Consider the following 24,052-nt stretch of genomic DNA (forward strand, 5'->3'; position numbering starts at 1 on the left):
CTTGCTAACTTCATGAAGTGCCCCCTGGTCCTTCTATTATCTGAGAAAGCAAACAACCAATTACATTAACTTGTTCAAGTCCTTTCATGATTTTGTAAACTTCTATCATATCCCCCCCCCCCTTCAATCATTTCTTCTCCAAACTGAACAGCCCTAACTGGATGCCTGGAATGCCCTTCCAGAGGAAGTGGTGAAGACCAGAACTGTGAAGGATTTCAAAGGGGGGTGGGATAAACACTGTGGATCCATAAAGTCTAGAGGATGTGAATGAAGAGAGGGTGGCTCGCAGGAATGACGGCTACTACCTGGAGATAATACCCTTATTCAATAAACATATACACGGTTAATGCGACTCCAACATTGCTCTAAGTTTCTACGGCAAGAGGAAATTTGGAAAAAAGGATTTGCATTCACAAAAAAGCGGGGAGTAGCTTGCTTGTTATGGCTTGTTACGGCACACTTATTTGTTTACCCAGCCTGTGCAATTCAATCCTTGTTGGTTGTCTGAATATAAATCCACTTTTCTTCATTCCCCCTTGCCGTTGAAGCAGAGAGCTACGCTGGATATGCATTGAAAGTGAAATATCAGGCTTATTTGGTTTGGGGTGGTAACCGCCGTAACAAGCAAGCTACTCCCCGCTTTTTTGTGAATGCAAATCCTTTTTTCCACATTTCCTCTTGCCGTAGAAACTTAGAGCAATGTTGGAGTCGCATTAACCGTGTATATGTTTATTGAATAAAACATATAAGGGCCTATGAATCCTGCGCTTCCGTCTCCGCCTGGGGCACAAGGAGGTCACCCTACCCAACCCCACTCCATCCAGGCCTCCGGAGGCGACCAGGGGCAAGTTACTCCCACACAACTCCCGGCACCCTCTCGATACGCCGGAGACGCAAAGTTATGTCAAGGATTCCTCAGCCAGTGCCAGGTTCGCTTTTCCTTACTGCCAGCGCAGTTTCCCAGTGACTTGGTCAAGACCAGCTACATCATGTCCCTGCTCGACGGGAAGCCCCTGATTTGGGCTCTCACCTATGGGAAAGGAATGATCCGATCTTTAGAGACTTAACTCAGTTCCTGTCTGCGTTTGAGCAGATGTTCGACGAACCCGTCCGCAAGTCTTCTGCAGTCTCCGAACTGCTCCGGTTGTGGCAGGGCACCCGTACTGTTGCCGAGTACGCCACAGAATTCCGCACCCTGGCCGCGGAGCTGAATTGGAGAGAGGATTGCCTGCATGGTATCTTCCTGGAGGGCCTAGCCTTGCGCCTTCAAAACGAGTTGGCGGCGAAGGAACTCCCCGATGATCTCAATGGCATGATTGAGTTGGCCAATCGTGTAGACCGGCGCATGCGGTTTCACATGCCGGTGACTAAAGCAGCAAGGAGGCCCTCTCCTCCGTCCAAGAGTGCCCCTGAAGTCCCTCGGGCACCCGCCGACGAACCCATGGAGTTGGGTCGTGGGAAAGTATCTCCGCAGGAGCGGCAGCGGCGCACGAAGGAGGGACTCTGCTTTTATTGCGGCACGGCAGGCCACCAAGTAGCCGCCTGTCCAGAACAACCGGGAAACTCTCGGGCCTAGGACCTGGAGGAGGTCTCTTCCTGGGCCGTACCACACCTGCACCTCCACTAACATTGCCAGTGTCATTAACCACAATAGAAGGAGATTTCCACACTTTAGCTCTAGTGGACTCCGGCGCCGGTGGCAATTTTATAATGAAAGGCCTGGTGGAACACATAAAGATCCCACAAGTCCGCCTTCCTGTTCCCATGGTCATCTCTTCGATCCAGGGGAAGCCCCTCCCAGAACAAGTGACACACACTACGATTCCCGTCCAGCTCAGAGCTGGGGCCCTGCACCAGGAACAAATCTCGTTCTGCATCCTGGAATATTCCATCCATCCGAATGTCCTAGGACTTCCGTGGCTCCAGGTTCACGAGCCCCAGTTTGATTGGAAGACACTGCAGCTGGCTCGTTGGGGACCGAATTGCCACGGCAATTGTCTCCACTCCATGGTGCCAGCATCCTGTTCCATAGCCTCCACCAGTCTCCCAGGTCTACCCGCTCCTTATGCCGCATACACGGATGTTTTCTCTAAACAAAAGGCCGAAATACTGCCACCGCATCGATCCTTCGACTGTGCCATCAATCTTCTCCCAGGGACAGAGCCTCCTCGCGGACGCACCTATGCCCTTTCTCCGGCCGAGACACAGGCCATGAGGGAATATATTGAGGAAATTCTGAAGAGAGGATCTATCCGGAAATCCCAGTACCCCGCAGGAGTGGGGTTCTTCTTCGTCGCCAAGAAGGAAGGGAGTCTGCGTCCGTGCATTGATTATAGGGGCCTGAATGCTATAACGGTCAAGGACCGATATCCGCTACCCCTCATCTCGGAACTCTTCGACCGCTTGCAAGGAGCACAAATCTCTCCAAGCTTGACCTCCAGGGAGCTTACAACTTGATCCGCATCAAAGAGGGCGATGAGTGGAAGCCGGCCTTCAATATCCGAGACGGCCACTATGAATATTTGGTAATTCCGTTCGGGCTCTGCAATGCCCCCGCAGTGTTTCAGAACACTATGAATGAAATACTACGCGACCTCTTGTACCGATGTGTGGTCGTATACCTGGATGACATACTGATATTTTCAGATACCCTGTCCGCTCACCGCCAGCACGTCATCCAGGTAATACAGCGTCTTAGAGAACACAAATTGTACGCGAAGATGGAAAAGTGCCTTTTCGAACAAGAATCCCTTCCCTTCCTGGGATATATAGTTTCCAAAGAAGGATTTCGCATGGACCCACAGAAACTGAAGGCCATTCGGGAATGGCCGCAGCCGTCAGGACTCAAGGCACTCCAGAGGTTTCTGGGTTTCGCTAACTATTACTGATCTTTTATCCCGCATTATGCAACCATCATTGCCCTGATGACTGCCCTCACCCGGAAAGATGCGGACCCCAAAAAATGGCCTCCTGCGGCAGAAGCCGCCTTTCGTCGCCTCAAGGAGGCATTCTTATTACAGCCATGCCTTCGACATCGGAATCCGCAGCGGCCATTTGTCATCGAGGTGGATGCATCTTCAGAAGGCGTTGCGCCATTCTGAGCCAGACCTCTGAAAGGCACAAACTACGCCCATGTGCCGTCCTCTCCTGTCAATTCTCCCCGGCCGAACGGAACTACGCCATAGGAGTTAAGGAACTCTTGGTGATAAAGGTAGCCTTGGAAGAATGGCGGCCGTGGCTAGAGGGGGCACAGCACCAATTTACGGTCTATACGGATCACAAAAACTTAGAGTACCTGCAGCGGGCTCAACGACTTAATCCATGGCAGGCTCGTTGGGCTCTGTTCTTCACAAGGTTCAACTTCGTCCTCCGCTATAGACCCGCTGGGAAGAATGTCAAGGCAGATGCCCTATCATGCGTCTTCGAATCTACAGAAGGTACGGAGGAACCCGCGCTTCATCATTGAACCGTCTCGGGTCTCCTGTCTGCCACCACGACCATCCCTCCAGGGAAGACCTTGGTCCCTCAGCACCTGCGCAAACACGTCCTCGCTTGGGCCCACAACTCCCGTTGCTCGGGCCACCCTGGACAAACCCGGACTTTACAAAACCTGCGCCGATACTATTGGTGGCCTAAACTCAACCGGGATGTTCGGGCCTACGTGGAGTCCTGCCAGGTATGTGCTCGGCACAAGAAGATCCATGGCGCGACCCCAGGTCTACTCCAGCAGCTACCAGCGCCCGCGGAGCCATGGACTCATGTGGCCACCGTGGTCGACCTACCATTGTCCAGCGGCAATACAGTCATATGGGTGGTAGTGGACCTTTTTAGTAAGATGGCACATTTCGTGCCCCTCCCAGGGCTGCTGACTGCCCCTCAGCTGGCCCAACTCTTCGTGCAGCATATCTTTCGCTTGCATGGTCTGCCTAAAAGTATCCTGTGCAATAGGGGACCTCAATTCACCGCCCGTTTTTTGAGGGCCCTGTGCCAAAAGTTCGATGTTACCTTGGATTATACCTCAGCATACCACCCTCAGTCTAATGGTCTGGCGGAGCGGACAAACCAGACGCTAAAACAATTCCTTCGACTCTACATCAATGATAAACAAGATGAATGGTCCAGCCTGCTACTCTGAGCAGAGTTCGCGCTCAACTCGCATCTTTCATCTGCAACCGGCTCTTCGCACTTTCAGGTTGTATATGGGAAGCAGCCACGCCCACCGCTGCCAGTTCCCATTCAGGTTACGTCCCCTGTAGCTCAACTGTCGGCAGATGAGTTACACCACTCGTGGGTCACCACACGACGTGCATTGGTCCAAGCCAGCCAAGCCGCCAAGAAATATGCAGATCGGCGGAGAAGGCCAGGTCAGAAGGTATGGCTGAGTACCCAGTTAATCCGTTTGAAGCTGCCATCAACGCGACTGGCCCCGCGTTTTATTGGACCGTTCTCTATCATTCGCCAGGTTGGAGCAGTCTCATACCAGCTTCGCCTGCCGCCTTCTCTTAAAATACACAACACGTTCCACGTATCGCTTTTGAAGCCACTGGTGTTGTCTTGGCCCTCCAGCGCGCCTCCGACTCCCCAACCTATTGCCTCTGAGGATGACCTCACCTTTCAAGTCCACGAGGTCTTGGACATAAGGAAGCATGGGAAGAAGTGGGAGTATCTCCTTGTGTGGGAGGGGTTCGGCCCCGAGGAGAACACCTGGGAACCTCTGGCCAACATTCTGGACCACGGATTGCTCGAGCAATTTCATCAAGATCATCCAGATAAACCCAGGCCTCCGGGGAGGTGCCCTAGAGGGGGGTACTGTTATGTTCTGCGCCCGTGGCTGTCCACGGGCGCGGTCCCCTACTTCGCCTTCCCGCCACGGCGGGGCCGACCGCCCCGCGCTGGGCCCGGCACTTCCGCGCAGCAGCGCGAGTCCCCGGGCTGACCGCCGGGATCGGAGCCACTCCTGCTCCTCCCTCGCGGTCGCCACTGCTCTCCTCCGCGGCCCGGATCCAAGATGGCCACCGCCATCCTTAGACACGAGGCCGCACCTCTTCATTTGACTTAAAGGGACCTCGTCCCTTTAAGTGGATGCAGCTGAGTCCTGAGTCCTATCTCCAGAGTCAGAGGAAGTATAAAGGGAGACTTCCTCTGACCATTCCCTGACTTGGCAACGTCTCCTGTGAGCTTTGTCCTGTCTGCTTGCTTCGGTGAGTTCCTCGAGCTTGGCTTCTGGTTCCTGCTTAGTCTTCCTGGTTCCTGACTTCGGATCAGCTTACGGTGATTCTCTGGTTCCTGACTTTGGATTGGCAAGTGGTGATTCTCTGGCGTACGACTTCAGACTGGTGAGCGACGACCCTCTGGCACTCGACCTAGGACCTCAAGACTACCGTCTCCAAGGGCCCGCGGGCTTCCAGGGCGAAGCTCCAGTTGGCCCTTGCACCGTTACCCTGACCTCCCTAGGTCCACCTAAGTCCCAGCGGTCGGGTCCCTACGGGCTCCTCCTGGGGGGACCGCGGGCTTCCAGGGCGAAGCTCCAGTTGGCCCTTGCACCGTTACCCTGACCTCCCTAGGTCCACCTAAGTCCCAGCGGTCGGGTCCCTAAGGGCTCCTCCGGGGGGGGACCGCAGACCACCAGTGGTAAAGACACAGCGCCTCATCTCGTCTCTTCATCGCCTCCGTGCTCGCCTCAGCCTCCAGTGCCAAGGGTCAGCTGGTCCTGCCTCCTGTTCTGCCTCGCCATCCGACGAGAGAGCCTACGGACCCTCCGAAAGGTATACCATCCTCTCGTCGACCAAGGGTCCACAAGCCTGAGCATAACAATGCATCACTTTGCACTTGTCCACGTTAAACTTGGAAGCTCAATCTTCTAGTCTCGAAAGGTCCTCCAGTAATTCATCACAATCTGCTTGAGATTTAACTACTCTGTGTAATTTAGTGTCATCTGCAAATTTGATCACCTCACTCATCGTATCCTTTCCAGATCATTTATAAATATATTAAAAAACTCCGGTCCAAGTACAGATCTCTGAGGTACTCCAATGTTTACCTTTTTCCAGTATGAAAACTGACTATTTAATTCTACTGTTTCCTATCTTTTAACCAACTTGCAATCCACAAAAGGACATTGCCTCCTATCCAATGACTTTAGTTTTCTGAAAGCCTCTTATGCGGGACTTTGTAGAATGCCTTCTGAAAATCCAAATATACCAAATCTACTGGTTCACCTTTGTCCTCATGTTTATTCATCCTTCAAAAATTTGTAGATTTGTGAGGCAAGACTTCCTTTGGGTAAATCCATATTGGCTATGTCCCATCAAACCATATCTTATTTATTTATTTATATTCCGCTTTTTTTCAGCGCTTCAAAGTGGATTACATTCAGGTACTGTAGGTATTTCCCTATCCCCAGAGGGCTTACAGTCTAAGTTTGTACCTAAGGCAATGGAGGGTAAAATGACTTGCCCAAGGTCACAAGGAGCAACAGCAGGATTCAAACCCTGGTCTCCTGGTTCACAGCCCACTGCTCTAACCACTAGGCTTCTCCTCCACTCTTATCTAAATGGTTTGTGATTTTGTGATTTTATTCTTTATAACTGTTTTCAGTTATTCCCAGTACTGAAGTCAGGCTCACCAGTCTATGGTTTCCCAGATCACTCCTAGATCCATTTTAAATATAGGGCCATCTTCTAATCTTCAGGTACATCAGATGATTAAAATGATAGGTTACAAATTAATTGAAATAGGTTTGAAATTTCATGTTTTAGTTCTTTCAGAACCCTGGGATGTATACCATCCAGTCCAGGTGATTTACTACTCTTTAGTTTGTCAGTCAGGCCTACCACATCTTCCAGGTTCACCATGATTTGGTTCAGTTGATCTGAATCATCACCCATGAAAACCTTCTCCGGAATGGGTATCTCTCCAACATCCACTTCAGTAAACACTGAAGCAAAATAATCGTTTAATCTTTCTGTGATGGCCTTATCTTCTCTAAGTGCCCCTTTAACCCCTTGATCATTGAATGGTCCAACCAATACCCTTGAAGGCTTTTTGCTTCGGATATATTTTTAAAACTTTTTATTGTACATTTTTACCTCTATGGACAACTTCTTTTCAAATTCTCTCTTAGCCTGTCTTATCACTGTATTACAATTAACTTGCCAATGCTTATGCTTTATCCTATTTTCTTCTGATGGAATCTTCTTCATATTTTTGAATGAAGAACTTTTGGCTAAAATAGCCTCTTTCACCTCAACTTTTAATCATGCTGGTAATCGTGTTGCCTTCCTTCCACCTTTCTTAATGCATGGAATACATCTGGTCTGTGCTTCTAGGATGATATCTTTTTTTTAACAATATCCACGTCTCTTGCACACTTTTTACCTTTGTAGCTGCACCTTTCAGTTTTTTTTCTATTTTTCTCATTTTATCAAAGTTTCCCTTTTGAAAGTTTAGTGCTAGAACCGTGGATTTACTTACTGTCCCCCTTCCAGTCATTAATTCAAATTTGATCATATTATGATCACTATTACCAAGCAGCCCCACCACCGTTCTCTCTCACCAAATCCTGCATTCCATCAAGAATTAGATCTAAAATTGATCCCTCTCTCATTGGTTCCTATACCAATTGCTCTATAAAACTGTCTTGTATTCCATCAAGGAACTTTCTCTCTCTAGCATGCCATATTTCACTTATCCAGTCAATATTGGGGTAATTGAAGTCTCCAATTATTATTGCACTACCAGTTTGGTTAGCTTCCCTAATTTCTCTTAGCATTTCACTGACTGTTTCACCATTTGGCCAGGAGGACAGTAGTATACTATCATTATTCTCTTCACCAACACACAAGGGATTTCTACCCATAAATATTAGATTGAGAATTTAGTCTCATGCACAGTCTTTATCCTGTTGAACTATATGCCATCCCGGACATAAAGCACTGCCCCGCCACCAAGATGCTCCTATCTGTCATTGTGATATAATTTGTACCCCGGTATAGCACTATCCCATTGGTCATCTTCTTTTCTCCATGTCTCTGAGATACCAATTAAGTCTATATGAGTCTTCACTGCTATAGACTCTAATTCTCCCATCTTACTTCTACGACATCTGGCATTAGCATACAAACATTTCAAAGTGTGTTTTTTGTTTATATTTACATTCTGCTTTTCAGTTGACCGGGATAAACTGGAATCTTTTAAACTCAGGTGAGTTTTTAATTATAGGTACTTGGACTACTTTTCTTATTATTGGAACTTCTCTGTTGGGATGTCCTATCTCTAATGCTTCATTAGTATCCTTTGAAGATACCTCCCTCCGAACCATGCGCTGCAGAGCAACTGTCAGTTTTCCACTTTGTTCTAGTTTAAAAGGTACTCTATCTACTTTTTAAATGTTAGCGCCAGCAGTCTGGTTCCACCCTGGTTAAGGTGAAGCTCATCCCTTCAGAAGAGATTCCCCCTTCCCCAAAAGATCCCCCAGTTTCTTACAAAACTGAATCCCTCTTCCTTACACCATCGTCTCATCCACGCATTGAGACTCGGGAGCTCTGCCTGCCTCTGGGGACTTGTGCATGGGAGAGGAAGCATTTCAAAGAATGCTACACTAGAGGTTCTAGATTTCAGATTTCTACCTAAGAGCCTAAATTTGGCTTCCAGAATCTCCCTCACACATTTTCCTATATCGTTGGTGCCTACATGTACCACGACAGCTGCCTCCTCCCCAGCACTGTCTAAAATGCTATCTAGGTAACGCGTGAGGTCCATCATCTTCGCACCAGGTACGAATATTACCAGGTGATCCTTATGCCCACCAGCCAACCAGCTGTTTACATTCCTAATAATCAAATCATCAGCTATGATGGACGACCTAACCCTTCCCTCCATGGCAGTAGCCCTGGGAGACACATCCTTGGTGCGAGAGGACAATGCATCATCCGGAGAGTAGGTCCTTGCTACAGGATCATTTCCTGCTGCACCAAGTTGATGCTCTCCGATCATGAGACTTTCCTCCTCAAAGGTAGCACCAGGGCTGCCAGACTAGAGTTGGCACTTGGCTACTATGTACCTGAAGGTCTCAACTATATACCTCTCTGTCTTATATTACTCTTATAAATAAGTGCATCTAAAATTTCTTTGTATCACAGTCTCGCTTTCCTGTACAGCCTGCTGTTGATTCTGTCTATTTTATTTTCTGGAATTTCTCCTGAGTCAGGTCAAGTGCCTCTTCTTCCTCCTCTCCATCCAGATAATCTTATACTCTCTTTGAAAGAGGGCAGGCCTGAACGTTATGAAGCATGCAGCAGGCTAGAAAGATCACAGACCTTAGTGGGATTGTAGAGAAGGCATCCCTCAAGTCTGTCCAGTCAGCAGAAATGTGTTTTGAGTAGGCTAAAGGCTCTCTTGATGACTACCCTGGTCTGCTGGTGGGCCCTGTTGCAGTGCGCATCTGCAGCAGTTTGTAGATTAGCTAGTGAGATCGTGAGCCAGGTTTTGAGTGGATATTCTCTTCACTGGTAGGGGACAAGGCAGAGGAAAGCAGAGTTATATATCCTTTAGTGTTCAGCAGTGAGCCAGCTCCCTGATCGAGGTTGGAGCGGTCATTCTGGGATAATGCTTTAAGTCTTAACTGTTATGCTTCATCTTATAAGCGCAATGTTCTTTGTAAACTGATACGATGTACAAACCAGCTATCGGTATATAAAAGCCTTTAAATAAATAAATAAAATAAATAAGTCCACCTAGATATGAGGGAGAAAAGAATAGAAGAGGTAAGTTACTGTATGTTGATAGTGAGATGTGCATTCCTATCTAAAAACCAGCCTTTCTGGAAGTGATCATGAATTTTTGACTGCAAGAGGTTGTAGGCATTGTGACTGGATCCCAGAAACTAGGCCATGACATCCATGATGATTCCCTTGGCATCACAGACCACCTGCCTACTGAGTGAATGGAAGCCCTTGTGGTTGCGGTAGATGGTCTCTTCGGCTCCTGGTGCCCTTATAAGGATGTGAGTGCAATCAATAGCTTCCAAGATAGAGGGCAAGCATGCAATGAGGTATAAAACAGACCGCCATTATTTGTTGTTGCAGCCAGAAACAGCTTGATACATATAGAAGTGGCAGACTGGCTTAATGCAGCCATGACCCCTAGAAGTGTCTGGAAGGTGTTGGTGGCCAAAAATGCCAGACGGTAGTGATCTTGATGTATACTGGCAAGCATGGCCCCTTTGGGTGGAAGAGTACAGGACCTGCTATAACTGCTGGCATAAGTACAGTATGATTTCCTTGTTGAATCTGAACCTGTACATAACTTGCTCCTCTGACAGATCCAAACACTGTGCCCTAGACCTCTGCAGTCTCTGTAAGGGGTACCTCCATCTCCTTCTCTTTCCCTCCTCAAATGCTGTGTCAAGAATATCTATAAGCCTATTAGAATCATTTTGAAGTTAGATTCTCCATGACTCACGCCCACCCTCCCGTTTAGTCCAGTCTGTCCCTGTCACACTCACTCCCACCCCTTAGTCTGTTGCCATGTCCATTTAGCCAGAGAAACCAGCTTGCCAAACACCAGGTCAAAAAACACCATGAAAGTTTGAACTTGGTAAATAAAATAGCTGTAGTAAATTTTCTCATGCAGTGTTGACATTTGCGTGTAAGTCGCTTATAAAATAGCGACTTGTGCAGAAACCATGCTCCTACCATGTCCACTTTTGCATATGAAAAGTGGATATATGCACATACATGACAATTTAAAAATATGCATTGCATGACAATGCAAGGACTATGGGGGTTTTTGAACTCTTGGCCTGGAAGCTCCAACAGAGAACTACCCAATTTGTGAGAGGTGAGGAAGCAGCTAGTACTATTGGTCTTGGGTATTCTTGGGTGGAGCTGTGCAAAATCAGGTAGTCCTTGCTTTCAGATAGATCCACCATGTCTGCGCAGCTGCTTTTAAATGCTAGTCAGCAGGGAATGTCTTTGTTATGAAGCTGCTCACGGAGCCCATCCTGCGAGCAGCCTCTCACCTTGCACCGGCTGGTGCCAGACAATTCCTCGGCCCGACACCGCAGGACTCCTTCATGTGGCCTAAGTCGCCCCAGACCGCCGCTGTCGCTCTTCTTCGCGGCAGGAGCCACTGCCAGGACGCCTCTTCGCAGCCCTAGTGCCGCCGCCTTCATCTTCTTTGTGGCATGGAAGCCGATGCCGACCTTGCATCTTTGCGGCATGGAAGCCACCGCCGGGATACTTCTCCATGCGGCCCTAATGCCGCTGTCATCATCTTTGTGGCCCTGGTGCCGCTGCCGTTGCCTCAGTCTTGAATCCTGTTCCCGGTCTTCGGAGAACCTTGTTCCTGCTTCCGTCCATGCCCTAGACTCTAGCCAGAACCTGCTCCACTTCAGCATGGCCAGCATGCTTCGGTGAGGGCCTCTCCTGAATCTTCGACATGTTTCCAATTCCAAGTCTTCACTTTCTTGCCTGGAGTATGCTTTGCTTTCGGCATGGTCTGCAACCAGCCATGAGCGGCTGTATAGGGGCTAGCCAATAGCACCAGTAGCCTCTGTCACATGGTAAGGGCAAAGGGCCACCGGCACAATTTTGATTACTGGCAGCCGATGGTCCAGGAGTGGGAGATTGCTCCTGGGCCTCCCACTGGACCACTACAGTCTATTAGTGAGCTTTGGGCGAGTTGGGAGGGATTGAACAGGGAGAGCAGCCATAGGGCGAGGGAGGGATGTATTTACTGGCAGCTGATGGCCTGGGAGCGGGAGATTGCTCCCGGGCCCCCCACTGGACCACCACGGACTATCGGTGAGTTTTGGGGGGGGGGGGGGGGTTCGGGAGGGTGGAGGGTGGAGGGCTATCTGTAATACGCGTGTATAAGTCAAGCCAACTTTTTTGTGTTTTTCTGGCATAAATTTCTCGACTTAATACATGAGTATATACAGCACTTACCACATGTCAAATGGAGTAAAATGTAGCAGAGCAGATATAACAACTTGCTGATTTGTACTGATTTTCCCACATTCAAATGAACAATGTCATTGATTATACAACAGTGGGGTTTGGTGGTGCAATTTTAATATCAGTTTTTTCAATTAAAACAGTTTTCAAACCATAATGGAAAAGGAGTGCAAAAACAACATTTTGAGAAAAAAGTTTGCGAATTCTCTTAGAATTACGACACAATCTATTAATGCAGTTTTTCATTTACTGGAAGGCAGGATGGTGCAGACACAACCCGCCTTGCCTCTCCTTAGGCACGCGTGCGTACAACCTCTCCACCTTTAAAGGGACCATGGTGGGAAAGGCCCCGTGGCCCTTACTGATAATGTTAGCACCACTGCCCTACACAAAACTTGCCCCAGCAACAGGTCTAGCCATTCCAGTCTTTGTCCCAGCTTGCTCCAGTCTTCATCTCAGCCTGTTCCAGTCCTTGTTGCCCCACTTGTCCCTCTTCTTCTTCCTCGGACAGATTCCTAGTTTTGACCTTTACCTGGACTCTGGATACGCCTGACAGCTGCCTGCCTCTGACCTTTACTGGACCCCCCGACTCATCAGACTGTCACCTGCCTACAACTTTAGCCTGGCCTTAGATCACCACTCCTCTCAGCAGCTAAGACACGAGCTAAGTCCTACCAACCCCGGCACCCAAAGGCAAACCTGAGTGGAATGAGGGCTGATAAAGATGAAGGTCCTGACCAGTCTCTGCTTCACCTGGGACTGCCTGCTAACTAAGAAACCTGCAGGGCTTACCTTTACCCAAGGGTCCACAGACTCAACATTGCTGGCAGATAAAGAATATTAAGTCAGTCTAATCTACCCATTATCCCTATGGTTAAGGGTTACAACCCTTAACCATAAGCCTTATGCTTACCTTTGATGCAACTCCAACATTACTCTCTGCATCAATGACAGGGGATGGTAGGAAATTTGAATCAAACAGTTACCAACAAGAGCCCTGAAGTTGGTGAAACAGATAAGTATGGGAAAATAAGTGTGGAAGCTTGCTGGGCAGACTAGATGGGCCGATTGGTCTTTTTATGCCATCATTTCTATGTTTCTATATGTTTAGCATTCCTGCTACTAAGTATCCTCATTAATATTTTTTAATTTTCAGTCATTTTAACTGTTCTTCTCTCCATACTCTCTTCCAACCTCCAAGTTCCAGTAACCCTGTTCATTGTAACTTACCTCTTCCCTTAACTCGATCAGAAGCTCTCTAGCTATGATCACTGTTAATGTTAATTCCCCATGTTTGATGTAAACTGACGTGATATGACATGTGTCATGAATATCAGCATAGAAAAGAATTAAATAAATAAATAACCTTCACTGGGTAACTATTTCAAAATATGCCACTTTTGTGAAGCAATACTTCCATATGTTACTTCTGAGTCTACAGCCCTTCCATCTCACATCAGGACATCTTCACTAGAATTGTTTTACTTTTAAAAATGCTTGTTTTTTGTCTACTTCTGTAAGCAAAGTATTATACCCAATCATGCAACAATCCAGCATCAGCACACAAAAAATGCTTACCTTTAATTGTATGTTAGCACTTGCTAGTTTCTTGGCTTCAGTAATTGCATGTAGTTGCTGATAGTCAACTGGTTTATACTTTTTCTTGCCAATAGCATTTTTCACTTGAACCACCAGACTATCTATTTTTACCCAAAACAAAACAAGACATTTAACACTTTGGAAAAACTATTTTAAAATGCTTGAAGCTAATTTACAGTCACACCTGCATATGGACTACATGTATCACTACAAACTATATGAAAAATACTGAATCTTTTCAGTAAATATATGAATATTCTGAATTAATACAGTGTTTCAGTAACAGTATGACAAGATTATAAATTACATACATACAAGAAATATATTAATTATAATATAGTATATGGAAATAATCCAATGTATTTTGAAGAAACATTATCCATACATAGGGAGAATGTTCTATTTAGTCAAATATTTGGACTGTGCCAATATTTAAAAGGGAAGGACATCAAAGCCTAGAAACTTCATCAGTTGTCCAAAGCTTAACTTTTTCCTTAACTTATATTCCTTGTAATTCATTGCAAAGTAAGAGGTACCATGAGAGATGTCTTTTATTGTGTAAAAAAAAAAAGTTATTCCATTCAGTCTAGGCAATCATAACTTCTCGGCTTCTCTTTGTAGTCCCCTGATCTGACCTTCATGCAATCTCTTTCTTATGCAATAAAAGACATCTCTCTCAGAGCTTGGGCTTAATTTAAAATTAGGTGGAAAGGAAACAAAATCGTCACATTACAAAGTATAGCTTTATTCTCCAGCAAATGTGCTATCTAAAGAGTATTTGATATGGATGTTGCAAAGACATATCAAAATGATCAAGGTGTTTATACACACCCTGCAAATAAGTGTGTGTGACTGACAAAGAACTGAATTAAGTGGCCCTGCAACTACACAATTAAATTCAGAAACATCATTATAGTGAAGGAGATAGTAAATCCATCCCATCCCATACAGGTTGATTAAGAACATCTCACAGAGGTTTAGAATGACCCCCATCTGACTTAATGTAGTTTTCTTAGTTCTTTGTTATGCTTCATCTCTGTGTTCATGGTCAGCAGTATAGGCTATCTGCATGTCTATTCGACATTCAGATTGTAATCTTTCTTTTTAGAAAGTCTATTTTTTTGGAAACAGGGGTTTCATTTAGTTTTTTTCACTTCTTGCACCATTGGTAGGTGGGAATAGTATATGCCACACCTGTTAACTTTTCCAGATACCTAAAAATAATAATTAGCAGGCTGTACACTACCAGTGGGAGGTACTGAAGAGCAAGGACCTATGATAATGCTTCATCGCAGGGTGGAAAGGCAGTCAAATAACTGCACATGTACAAATTATATCGCAATGATAGGGAGGATCAACTTGGTGGGGGTGTGGCACTTTATGTCCGGGAGGGTATAGAGTCCAACAGGATAAAGATCATACAAGAGAGTAAATGCTCAGTAGAATCTATATGGGTAGAAATCCCATGTGTGTTGGGTAAGAGTATAGTGATAGGAGTATACTACCGTCCACCTGGACAAAATGGTCAGACAGATGATGAAATCCTAAGAGAAATCAGGGAAGCAAACCAATTTGGCAGTGCAATAATAATGGGAGATTTCAATTACCCCAATATTGACCGGGTAAATGTAACATCAGGACTTGCTAGAGACATAAAGTTCCTGGATGTAATAAATGATTGCTTCATGGAGCAACTGGTTCAGGAACCAACAAGAGAGGGAGCTATTTTAGATTTAATTCTTAGTGGAACGCAAGATTTGGTGAAAGAAGTAACGGTGGTGGGGCCACTTGGCAACAGTGATCATAACATGATCAAATTTAAACTAATAACTGGAAGGGGGACAATAAGTAAATCTGCAGCTCTAACACTAAATTTTAAAAAGGGAAACTTTGATAAAATGAGGAAAATAGTTAGAAAAAATTGAAAGGTGCAGCTGCAAAGGTTAAAAGTGTTCTATAGGCTTGGACATTGTTTAAAAATACAATCCTAGAGGCGCAGTCCATATGTATTCCGCGCATTAAGAAAGGTGGAAGGAAGGCAAAATGATTACCGTCATGGTTAAAAGGTGAGGTGAAAGAGGCTATTTTAGCCAAAAAAAATCCTTCAAAAATTGGAAGAAGGATCCATCTGAAGAAAATAGGATAAAACATAAGCATTGTCAAGTTAAGTGTAAAACATTGATAAGACAGGCGAAGAGAGAATTTGAAATGAAATTGGCCATAGAGGCAAAAACTCATAATAAAAACTTTTAAAAATATATCCAAAGCAAGAAACCTGTGAGGGAGTCGGTTTGACCATTAGATGACAGAGGGGTTAAAGGTGCTCTTAGGGAAGATAAGGCCATTGCAGAACGACTAAATGAATTCTTTGCCTTCGTGTTTACTAATGAGGATGTTGGGGAGATACCAGTTCCACAGATGGTTTTCAGGGGTGATGACTCAGACCAACTGAACGAAATCACTGTGAACCTGGAAGATGTAGTAGGCCAGATTGACAAACTAAAGAGTAGCAAATCACTTGGACCGGATGGTATGCATCCTAGGATTCTGAAGGAACTAAAAAATGAAATTTCTGATCTATTAGTTAAAATTTGTAACCTATCATTAAAATCATCCATTGTACCTGAAGACTGGAGGGTGGCCAATGTAACCCCAATATTTAAAAAAGGCTCCAGGGGCGATCCGGGTAACTATAGACCAGTGAGCCTGACTTCAGTGCCGGGAAAAATAGTGGAAACTATTCTCAAGATCAAAATCGTAGAGCATATAGAAAGACATGATTTAATGGGACACAGTCAACATGGATTTACCCAAGGGAAGTCTTGCCTAACAAATCTGCTTCATTTTTTGGAAGGGGTTAATAAACATGTGGATAAAGGTGAACCGGTAGATGTAGTGTTTGGATTTTCAGAAGGCTTTTGACAAAGCCCCTCATGAGAGGCTTCTACGAAAACTAAAGAGTCATGGGATAGGAGGCGATGTCCTTTCGTAGATTACAAACTGGTTAAAAGACAGGAAACAGAGAGTAGGATTAAATGGTCAATTTTCTCAGTGGAAAAGGGTAAACAGTGGAGTGCATCAGGGATCTGTACTTGGACCGGTGCTTTTCAATATATATATAAATGATCTGGAAAGGAATACGACGAGTGAGGTTATCAAATTTGCGGATGATACAAAATTATTCAGAGTAGTTAAATAACAAGCAGACTGTGATACATTACAGGAGGACCTTGCAAGACTGGAAGATTGGGCATCCAAATGGCAGATGAAATTTAATGTGGACAAGTGCAAGGTGTTGCATATAGGGAAAAATAACCCTTGCTGTAGTTACACGATGTTAGGTTCCATATTAGGAGCTACCACCCAGGAAAAAGATCTAGGCAACATAGTGGATAATACTTTAAAATAGTCGGCTCAGTGTGCTGCAGCAGCCAAAAAAAGCAAATAGAATGTTAGGAATTATTAGGAAGGGAATGGTTAATAGAACGGAAAATGTCATAATGCCTCTGTATCGCTCCATGGTGAGACGGCACCTTGAATACTGTGTACAATTCTGGTTGCCGCATCTCCAAAAAGATTTAGTTGCGATGGAGAAGGTACAGAGAAGGGCAACCAAAATGATAAAGGGGATGGAACCGTTCCCCTATGAGGAAAGGCTGAAGAGGTTAGGGCTGTTCAACTTGGAGAAGACGGCTGAGGGGGGATATGATAGAGGTCTTTAAGATCATGAGAGGTCTTGAACGAGTAGATGTGACTCGGTTATTTACACTTTCGAATAATAGAAGGACTAGGGGCATTCCATGAAGTTAGCAAATAACACATTTAAGACTAATCGGAGAAAGTTCTTTCACCAACGCACAATAAAGCTCTAGAATTTGTTGCCAGAGGATGTGGTTAGTGCAGTTAGTGCAGCTGGGTTCAAAAAAGGTTTGGATAAGTTCTTGGAGAAGTCCATTAATGGCTATTAATCAATTATACTTAGGGAATAGCCACTGCTATTAATTGCATCAGTAGCATGGGTTCTTCTTAGTGTTTGGGTAATTGCCAGGTTCTTGTGGCCTGGTTTTGCCCTCTGTTGGAAACAGGATGCTGGGCTTGATGGACCCTTGGTCTGACCCAGCATGGCAATTTATTATGTTCATGTGGAACTTTTACCCATGCTACGGTAAGTGCAGTGAGCCTGTTATTGAACCACAATGAAAGGTGGCCTATGTATATCTTCTGATGAGTTGGGTATCCCCGAATAGTCAGAATATGTTAACCACACACACAGCTGCCTGAATGGAGATTGCAACGAATGACAGAAGATAACTGTGGACACTCCTGTCAGTCCAAAAGTACAGTTGCTAAGGTTTTAGATTAGCCAACTTTCTGGGTCACGAACTCCAGGTGTACTTGAGCTTAGATGGGGGTTTAATTTTTATTGATGAGAGTCATCTGACCACTTGCACAGAGAGCAATGGGGCTAAGGGATTTTGCTTTCTTTCTTTAGTGAAGGCCTTTTGTACATTGCAGACAGTTATGGGATATAGAACTATTTGGAGATAGCTGGAAGCAGCCACAGAGAGAGAGAGAGAGATATAGAGAGATTAATATTATTTAAAGAGAGAATATAATACAGTTTGGACTTTTGGTGTGAAACATTTTTTTCTCACATTTTGGGGGGGCCGAATGTATTAGTGTATAATCATTTTCTGCCTTTCTGAGGGAAAAAATACTTTCATATAATTTTTATAATGATTGCATATAGTTTTGTGTCACTGTGAGGCAGGTTTTGCTTTGTGCTGAAATCTCCTCCGGCCCCCACTTTTGTTCATCTTGTTGTTACAGAAAGTACAGTTTAGATTCCATTGCTTTGCCCCATAGCTAGTAGGGAGTACTGCATAGCAAAAGATAACACACAAGCTTGTGGGCTGTGAGTACCCCCCCTGCTCTTTTCTTTCTCCCTCCCTTCTTGCCCTTTGCTAAAAGTAGCCTGACGCATAGTTCCTCCTCCCTTTTCACTCACAGATTCTCTTCCCTTTCTCTGGCCTAGTCAAGGTCACTTCTGGCAACTACCCAGGGCAGACAATATGGTGATCAGAAAGGTATATACACAGTAAAATTTCCTAGCTTGGCAATTTTTCAGAAGGGAACAAAGAGATCCCTTCTGAGCATGTGTAGTCCCAAGAGGTATAAAACCCCAGCCCATCATACCCCAGGCAGATTCCCTGCTGAGAACAGAGGTGGGGGGGGAGTCTCCAGTGCTGATTTTGTCTCCAAAAAGAGAACTTGCTTAGCTGATTCACCCATCTGGGGGTAAGGAGATGCTCTTCAGGTAAAGGTGACAGTTTCTGCTAGGCTTTGTATAAAATTACACATTAGTTGTGGAAATTTCTTTTGCATATTGTGCTGATATGTTATATATATTGTTTATTTATTTATTTTTATATACTGATGTTCCTGTATAAAATACATATCGCACCGGTTTACAAAGAACTGAACTGTCGCCTCAAGGGCGGAATACATTAGAACAGGTTGACAAAGAACTTACAGGGACACAACTTATTGTGTCCCTTATTGTGTCCCTGTAAAAAGAACTTACAAAACACAACTTATTGTGTTTTGTAATTTTGTCTCATAAACACCTGTTGGTGTATATTACAATTTGTTTGCGTATTTTCACTAGTGTTCTCATAAGCGCTAGTTTTGTTTGTACATATATTATACAGAAAAATATAGCTTCTCATTTCACAAAAAAGAAATAGTGAATCTTGTCATTTTTCTTAGTCAGTTCAGTAATATAAACTACAGGGCAAATGCAAATACTAGCAGACCCTGCACAAACCCTTACCAAATATATATATCTTCTCTTTTTATGTTTTCTAATCTCTGACAGCTAGTACCTAGAGAGCTAGCACTATATGCATTATGTGAGCCTTTAATACTATTAAGACTTCAATAAAAGCCATTCCTACACACACAAAACAAAGAATAGATATCCTCACTGAAATACTCTTCAGGTTGGTTGTTATGCGGAAGCTGCTAGAAAATTGGAGCAGTAAACAATGAACACCATTGACTGTACCCACTTTCACACTGTACATAGCTGTATGGCACTTTTGTTCATTGCAATTACGTAGAGATCTCAATCAATCCCATAGACATACAATACCATAGGTCAAATGCAAAATAATTCATACAACTGTACAAGTATTAAAGAATGTGTAAGTATATGCAGCTGTATCCAATAATGATTTGCAAAACAAATCATTCAATGTTACTTAATTGTTTGAAGGCAGTAGGGGTTTGTGACACTATTTCCCTGATTTGAATCTTAGAATACAGCAGTGGGAAGGGGAGGCTTTTATTTTTTTAAGGGAAGAGTTGCTGTTGCTTATTTTTGGATGCTAAGAATATATGATTTTATTGGTAGCAGCATTATATGGGATGGAATGGTAATTGAAGATGATAAACTGACATATTGCAATTTTAAAATGTTTTATTATTTTAAATGTATTGTTGTAAATCAATTTGAATTTTATGAAGAAGTGATATGTAAATGTATAATCTGTCAATTAACTTGGATCAAGGATGTAGCTCTCTGAAAATTGTGTACTCAAACCAGAAAATAATTGTCCCTGATATACTGGTGCAGCCAAAATGAAGTACATAATGAATAATCCAGGGACCAGAAAAATTATCCAGGTAAATAGGTGGGCCTGACCCGAATGGCCAGAGCCCACCCATGACCGAAGCGCCGCCCCCCACCCAGGACACGTCCCGGCAAAAGGGGGGAGGAGAGGTACGTGCAATGCGGCAGCACCGGCGTGTGAACGGGCCACCACCCGCCCCCTGTGCGCGCGAGAGCGCGATGATGTAGGGCTAGTCAACGCCCGCGCCGGAGCACAGGAGGAGCATTGGCAACGCCAGACAATGACGTCATCGGCCCTTTAAAGGGCCACGACAGAGGCCAGGACCCCGCTTTTCTCCCAGCACGCGCCCAAGCTCTCTGAAAATTGTATACTCAAACCAGAAAATAATTGTCCCCGATATACTTTTTGGCCTCGCGACCGCCACGACCGGACCCACTCCGCAATCGCCTCCACCAGACCCGACTGCCGCCATTGCCTCTGGCCGGACAAAGGCCTGATTCTACCTCTGGACACGACCCTGAGGCTTTGGAACCCGAGCAAAGGCCCGCACCCTACCTGACAACCCCAGCTGAAGCCGGCGCCCAGAACTGAAGACCCGACGCTGGATTCTACCCCCCGGACGAGGTAACAGCGCCCCATGCGTTCGGTGCACACCCGCCGGGGTAAGGGCCCCACATCCAACAAGGCCTCACCAGGCCCATTTCGCCGCCCCTTGACACCGCTCTGCCTACCACGTCACAGGAAGTGGAGGACAGCACAGGCTACTAAGCCCCTAGCAGACCCAAGGCGCCGCACGCCGGGTGTTGTGCGCTGAAGGAGCGCGACCAAGGGGCCTGCCCCTTGGTGCACCCCTTAGTATACCCTCAGTGTGCTCTCGTCGCCCGTCCCCAACCTACCAATAAATTTCTCTGAATCTGATCTGACGCCGAACCAACCTAACATAACGCACCCTGAGCTCCATGCTCAATCCTGGAGGGTGAAGCTTGCTTATATCCCGCAATGTACTCACCCATCCAATCGCCTACATAAGGACCTGAAGACCACTAGGCCCACTCAACCTCCTCACTCAGCAGATGGACGCTCACTCAACTCTCATCCTCCTCACTCAGCTCTACAGGACTCTCACTCAAACTCCAGCCACTCCCCAATTCTCCAACAAACGGACACTCACTCCAAGCTCTTTCAGCCCCTCACCACAAGAGAAACATGACACAATGCGACCCAATCTCCTAAACCACAGCGCACTCAAAGAAAAATCAGCCACGCTATTCCAGACTCACGCTACCAGATCTCTCATCCTTATCATGATCTCCCCCTTTACTCAACTTCTGGGTCTTACACTATTCTCATTGACTCTATTCAATGCTCAATCTCTCACAAAGAAATCACAAATTCTAAATGACTATCTCCTCGACTCAAAACCAGACATCTGCGCTATAACGGAAACCTGGCTTAAACTCACAGACATAGCCCTGATAAACCAACTACCTACACATCTTTACCACTTCTTCTCTCTTCCCAGACAAAAAAAGAGAGGCGGCAGACTGCTCCTAACAGCTAAAAAAGAACTTAGACTAACTCTACAACCAGCCAAGTCTGCTTCTAAATTAGAATTAGGCCTGTTCAAATCTGACCAGCTTCAAATCCTCCTCATCTATGCTCCGCCAGGTCTACTAGACACCGACGCCTCCCCCATTGTAGAATCCATAGCCAAATATATCAACCTAGATGCCCCTGCTATCATCTTAGGGGACTTCAACCTCCACGTTGCTTCAATCCCTCTCTCTACAAACTGCGGAGCAGTCCTCACCTCCCTCAAGGCTATGGGCTTCAAACAAATTATCAGCAAGCCCACCCATAAAGCAGGTTATACTTTAGACCTCATCTTCATAAACTCCGGCCTCTCACATTCTACACCCCCTGAATGCACTCCAGTCCCCTGGTCGGACCATTCATTGATTTCCACCACCCTCACGAGAAAAGAAAATCTCAACTCTCACCCCACTCAATTTACATTTCACTACAGGAGATCATGCTCCCCTGAGGTACTCAGTGAGCACCTAACAAAGGAACTACTCAACCTAGATGTCTCAACCCCTAACTCAGCTCTGTTCTCATGGCACAGCATCACAGAATCAGTAGCAAACAAAGTATACCCTCTTACAACCAAAAAAATCAGTCAGACGTCTAACAGGAAACAACCGTGGTTCTCCGATGAACTTAGAAACCTTAAACAAAATCTCAGACAGAAAGAGAACATATGGCGTAAGACCCCATGCCTGAGCACACTAGCCGCCTACAAATCAGCCCTCCACTCATACAGGACCTCCACTCTTCGAACTAAAAAAGATTTTTACGCTCACAGAATCCACGACCTCGTTTTTGATCCCAAGGCCCTATTCTCCTATGTATCAGATCTCACGAAAACCACCACCCCGACAATCCTGGACGATCAAGCACAATCGAACTCGCAATTTTCTTCCAGAGCAAAATATCCAACCTACTAACACTCCTGCCCATCAACCCTACCTATTCTCCCATCTCCATCTCTCTCTCTTCAAACACCGGAACAACACTGGATTCATTTGAACCTACATCCGCTCTAGAGATAGAATCCTTAATAAAGAAAATGAAACCCTCATACCATCTCCTCAACCAAATCCCAACTAAACTACTCCTATCGGTGCCAGACGCCATTTCCAAACATCTAGCGAATATCATAAACTGCTCACTATCACATGGAATTTTCCCTGACGTCCTAAAACTCGCCACTCTCAAACCCTTTCTCAAGAAACCAAACCTAGACCCCAAGGAACCAAACAATTTCCGCCCCATCTCCAATCTGCCGTTTATTGCTAAGATCATGGAAAAACTAGTCAATACCCAACTATCAGATTACCTGGAAGACCACAACATTCTCCACCCAACGCAATATGGATTCCGCAAATCACTAGGCACGGAAACCCTTCTCATCTCCCTTACAGATCACCTCATCATGGGGCTAGACTCCGGACACTCCTTCCTTCTAGTACTTCGACATTTCGGCTGCATTTGACATGGTGAATCACTCCATTCTCCTCAAACGACTTTCAGACATCGGGATAACAGGAACAGCCTTCAAATGATTCGACTCCTTCCTCAGTAACAGAGGATACAAAGTAAAATCAATAACAAAGAGTCTCCATGCATCAACTCCACAAGAGGAGTACCTCAGGGCTCTTCCCTGTCACCCACACTCTTCAATATATACCTTCTTCCCCTCTGTCAGTTGCTTACAAATCTAAAACTTAAACACTATCTCTACGCAGACGACGTACAAATCCTGATCACGATAACCAAATCCCCTCTCAAAAACACTTAACTTCTGGGACAACTGTCTCCAAGATATCAACCACCTCTTCACTAACTTAAACCTAGTTCTGAACACATCTAAGACGGAACTGCTCCTTATATCTCCCAACCACAGTGATAACCTTCAAGTGACCCACACCAACACCCTGGTCAGCCAAGCAAGAGATCTCGGTGTTATAATTGATAACCAGCTAAATCTAAAGAGGTTCATCAACAACACAACCAAGGACTGCTTCTTCAAACTTCAGGTGCTAAAAAGACTCAAACCGCTTCTGTACTTCCAGGACTTCAGATCGGTACTCCACCCAGGCTAAAAGATTCTATGAATTTTAGTGAACTGGCTTCTTAGAATTTGCTAAAATAATTAATAGTGTGAAAGTCAGCATGCTCATTCACTGTCTTCCCCTTTTTTAAAAGTATACACTGTGTAATAAACCACTTATCTGTTAATACCAGATATCTATAATCAAATAATATTTTAGATATTTTTCACTTTATACATTTTCTGTG

At 45.2% G+C, this 24,052-nt stretch overlaps 1 protein-coding gene across 1 annotated transcript in view; it reads right to left on the bottom strand.

Moving 5' to 3' along the window:
* CCDC148 (coiled-coil domain containing 148) overlaps positions 1-24,052 on the bottom strand; it is a 460,662-nt gene that overhangs the window by 385,253 nt on the left and 51,357 nt on the right. Inside the window, exon 3 of the mRNA XM_029605544.1 lies at positions 13,536-13,657. Coding sequence (XP_029461404.1) covers positions 13,536-13,657 — 122 coding nt within the window. The remainder of the gene's footprint in view (positions 1-13,535; positions 13,658-24,052) is intronic.

This window comes from Rhinatrema bivittatum, chromosome 6, assembly GCF_901001135.1.
Source record: "Rhinatrema bivittatum chromosome 6, aRhiBiv1.1, whole genome shotgun sequence".
In the NCBI taxonomy this organism is placed as follows: domain Eukaryota; kingdom Metazoa; phylum Chordata; class Amphibia; order Gymnophiona; family Rhinatrematidae; genus Rhinatrema; species Rhinatrema bivittatum.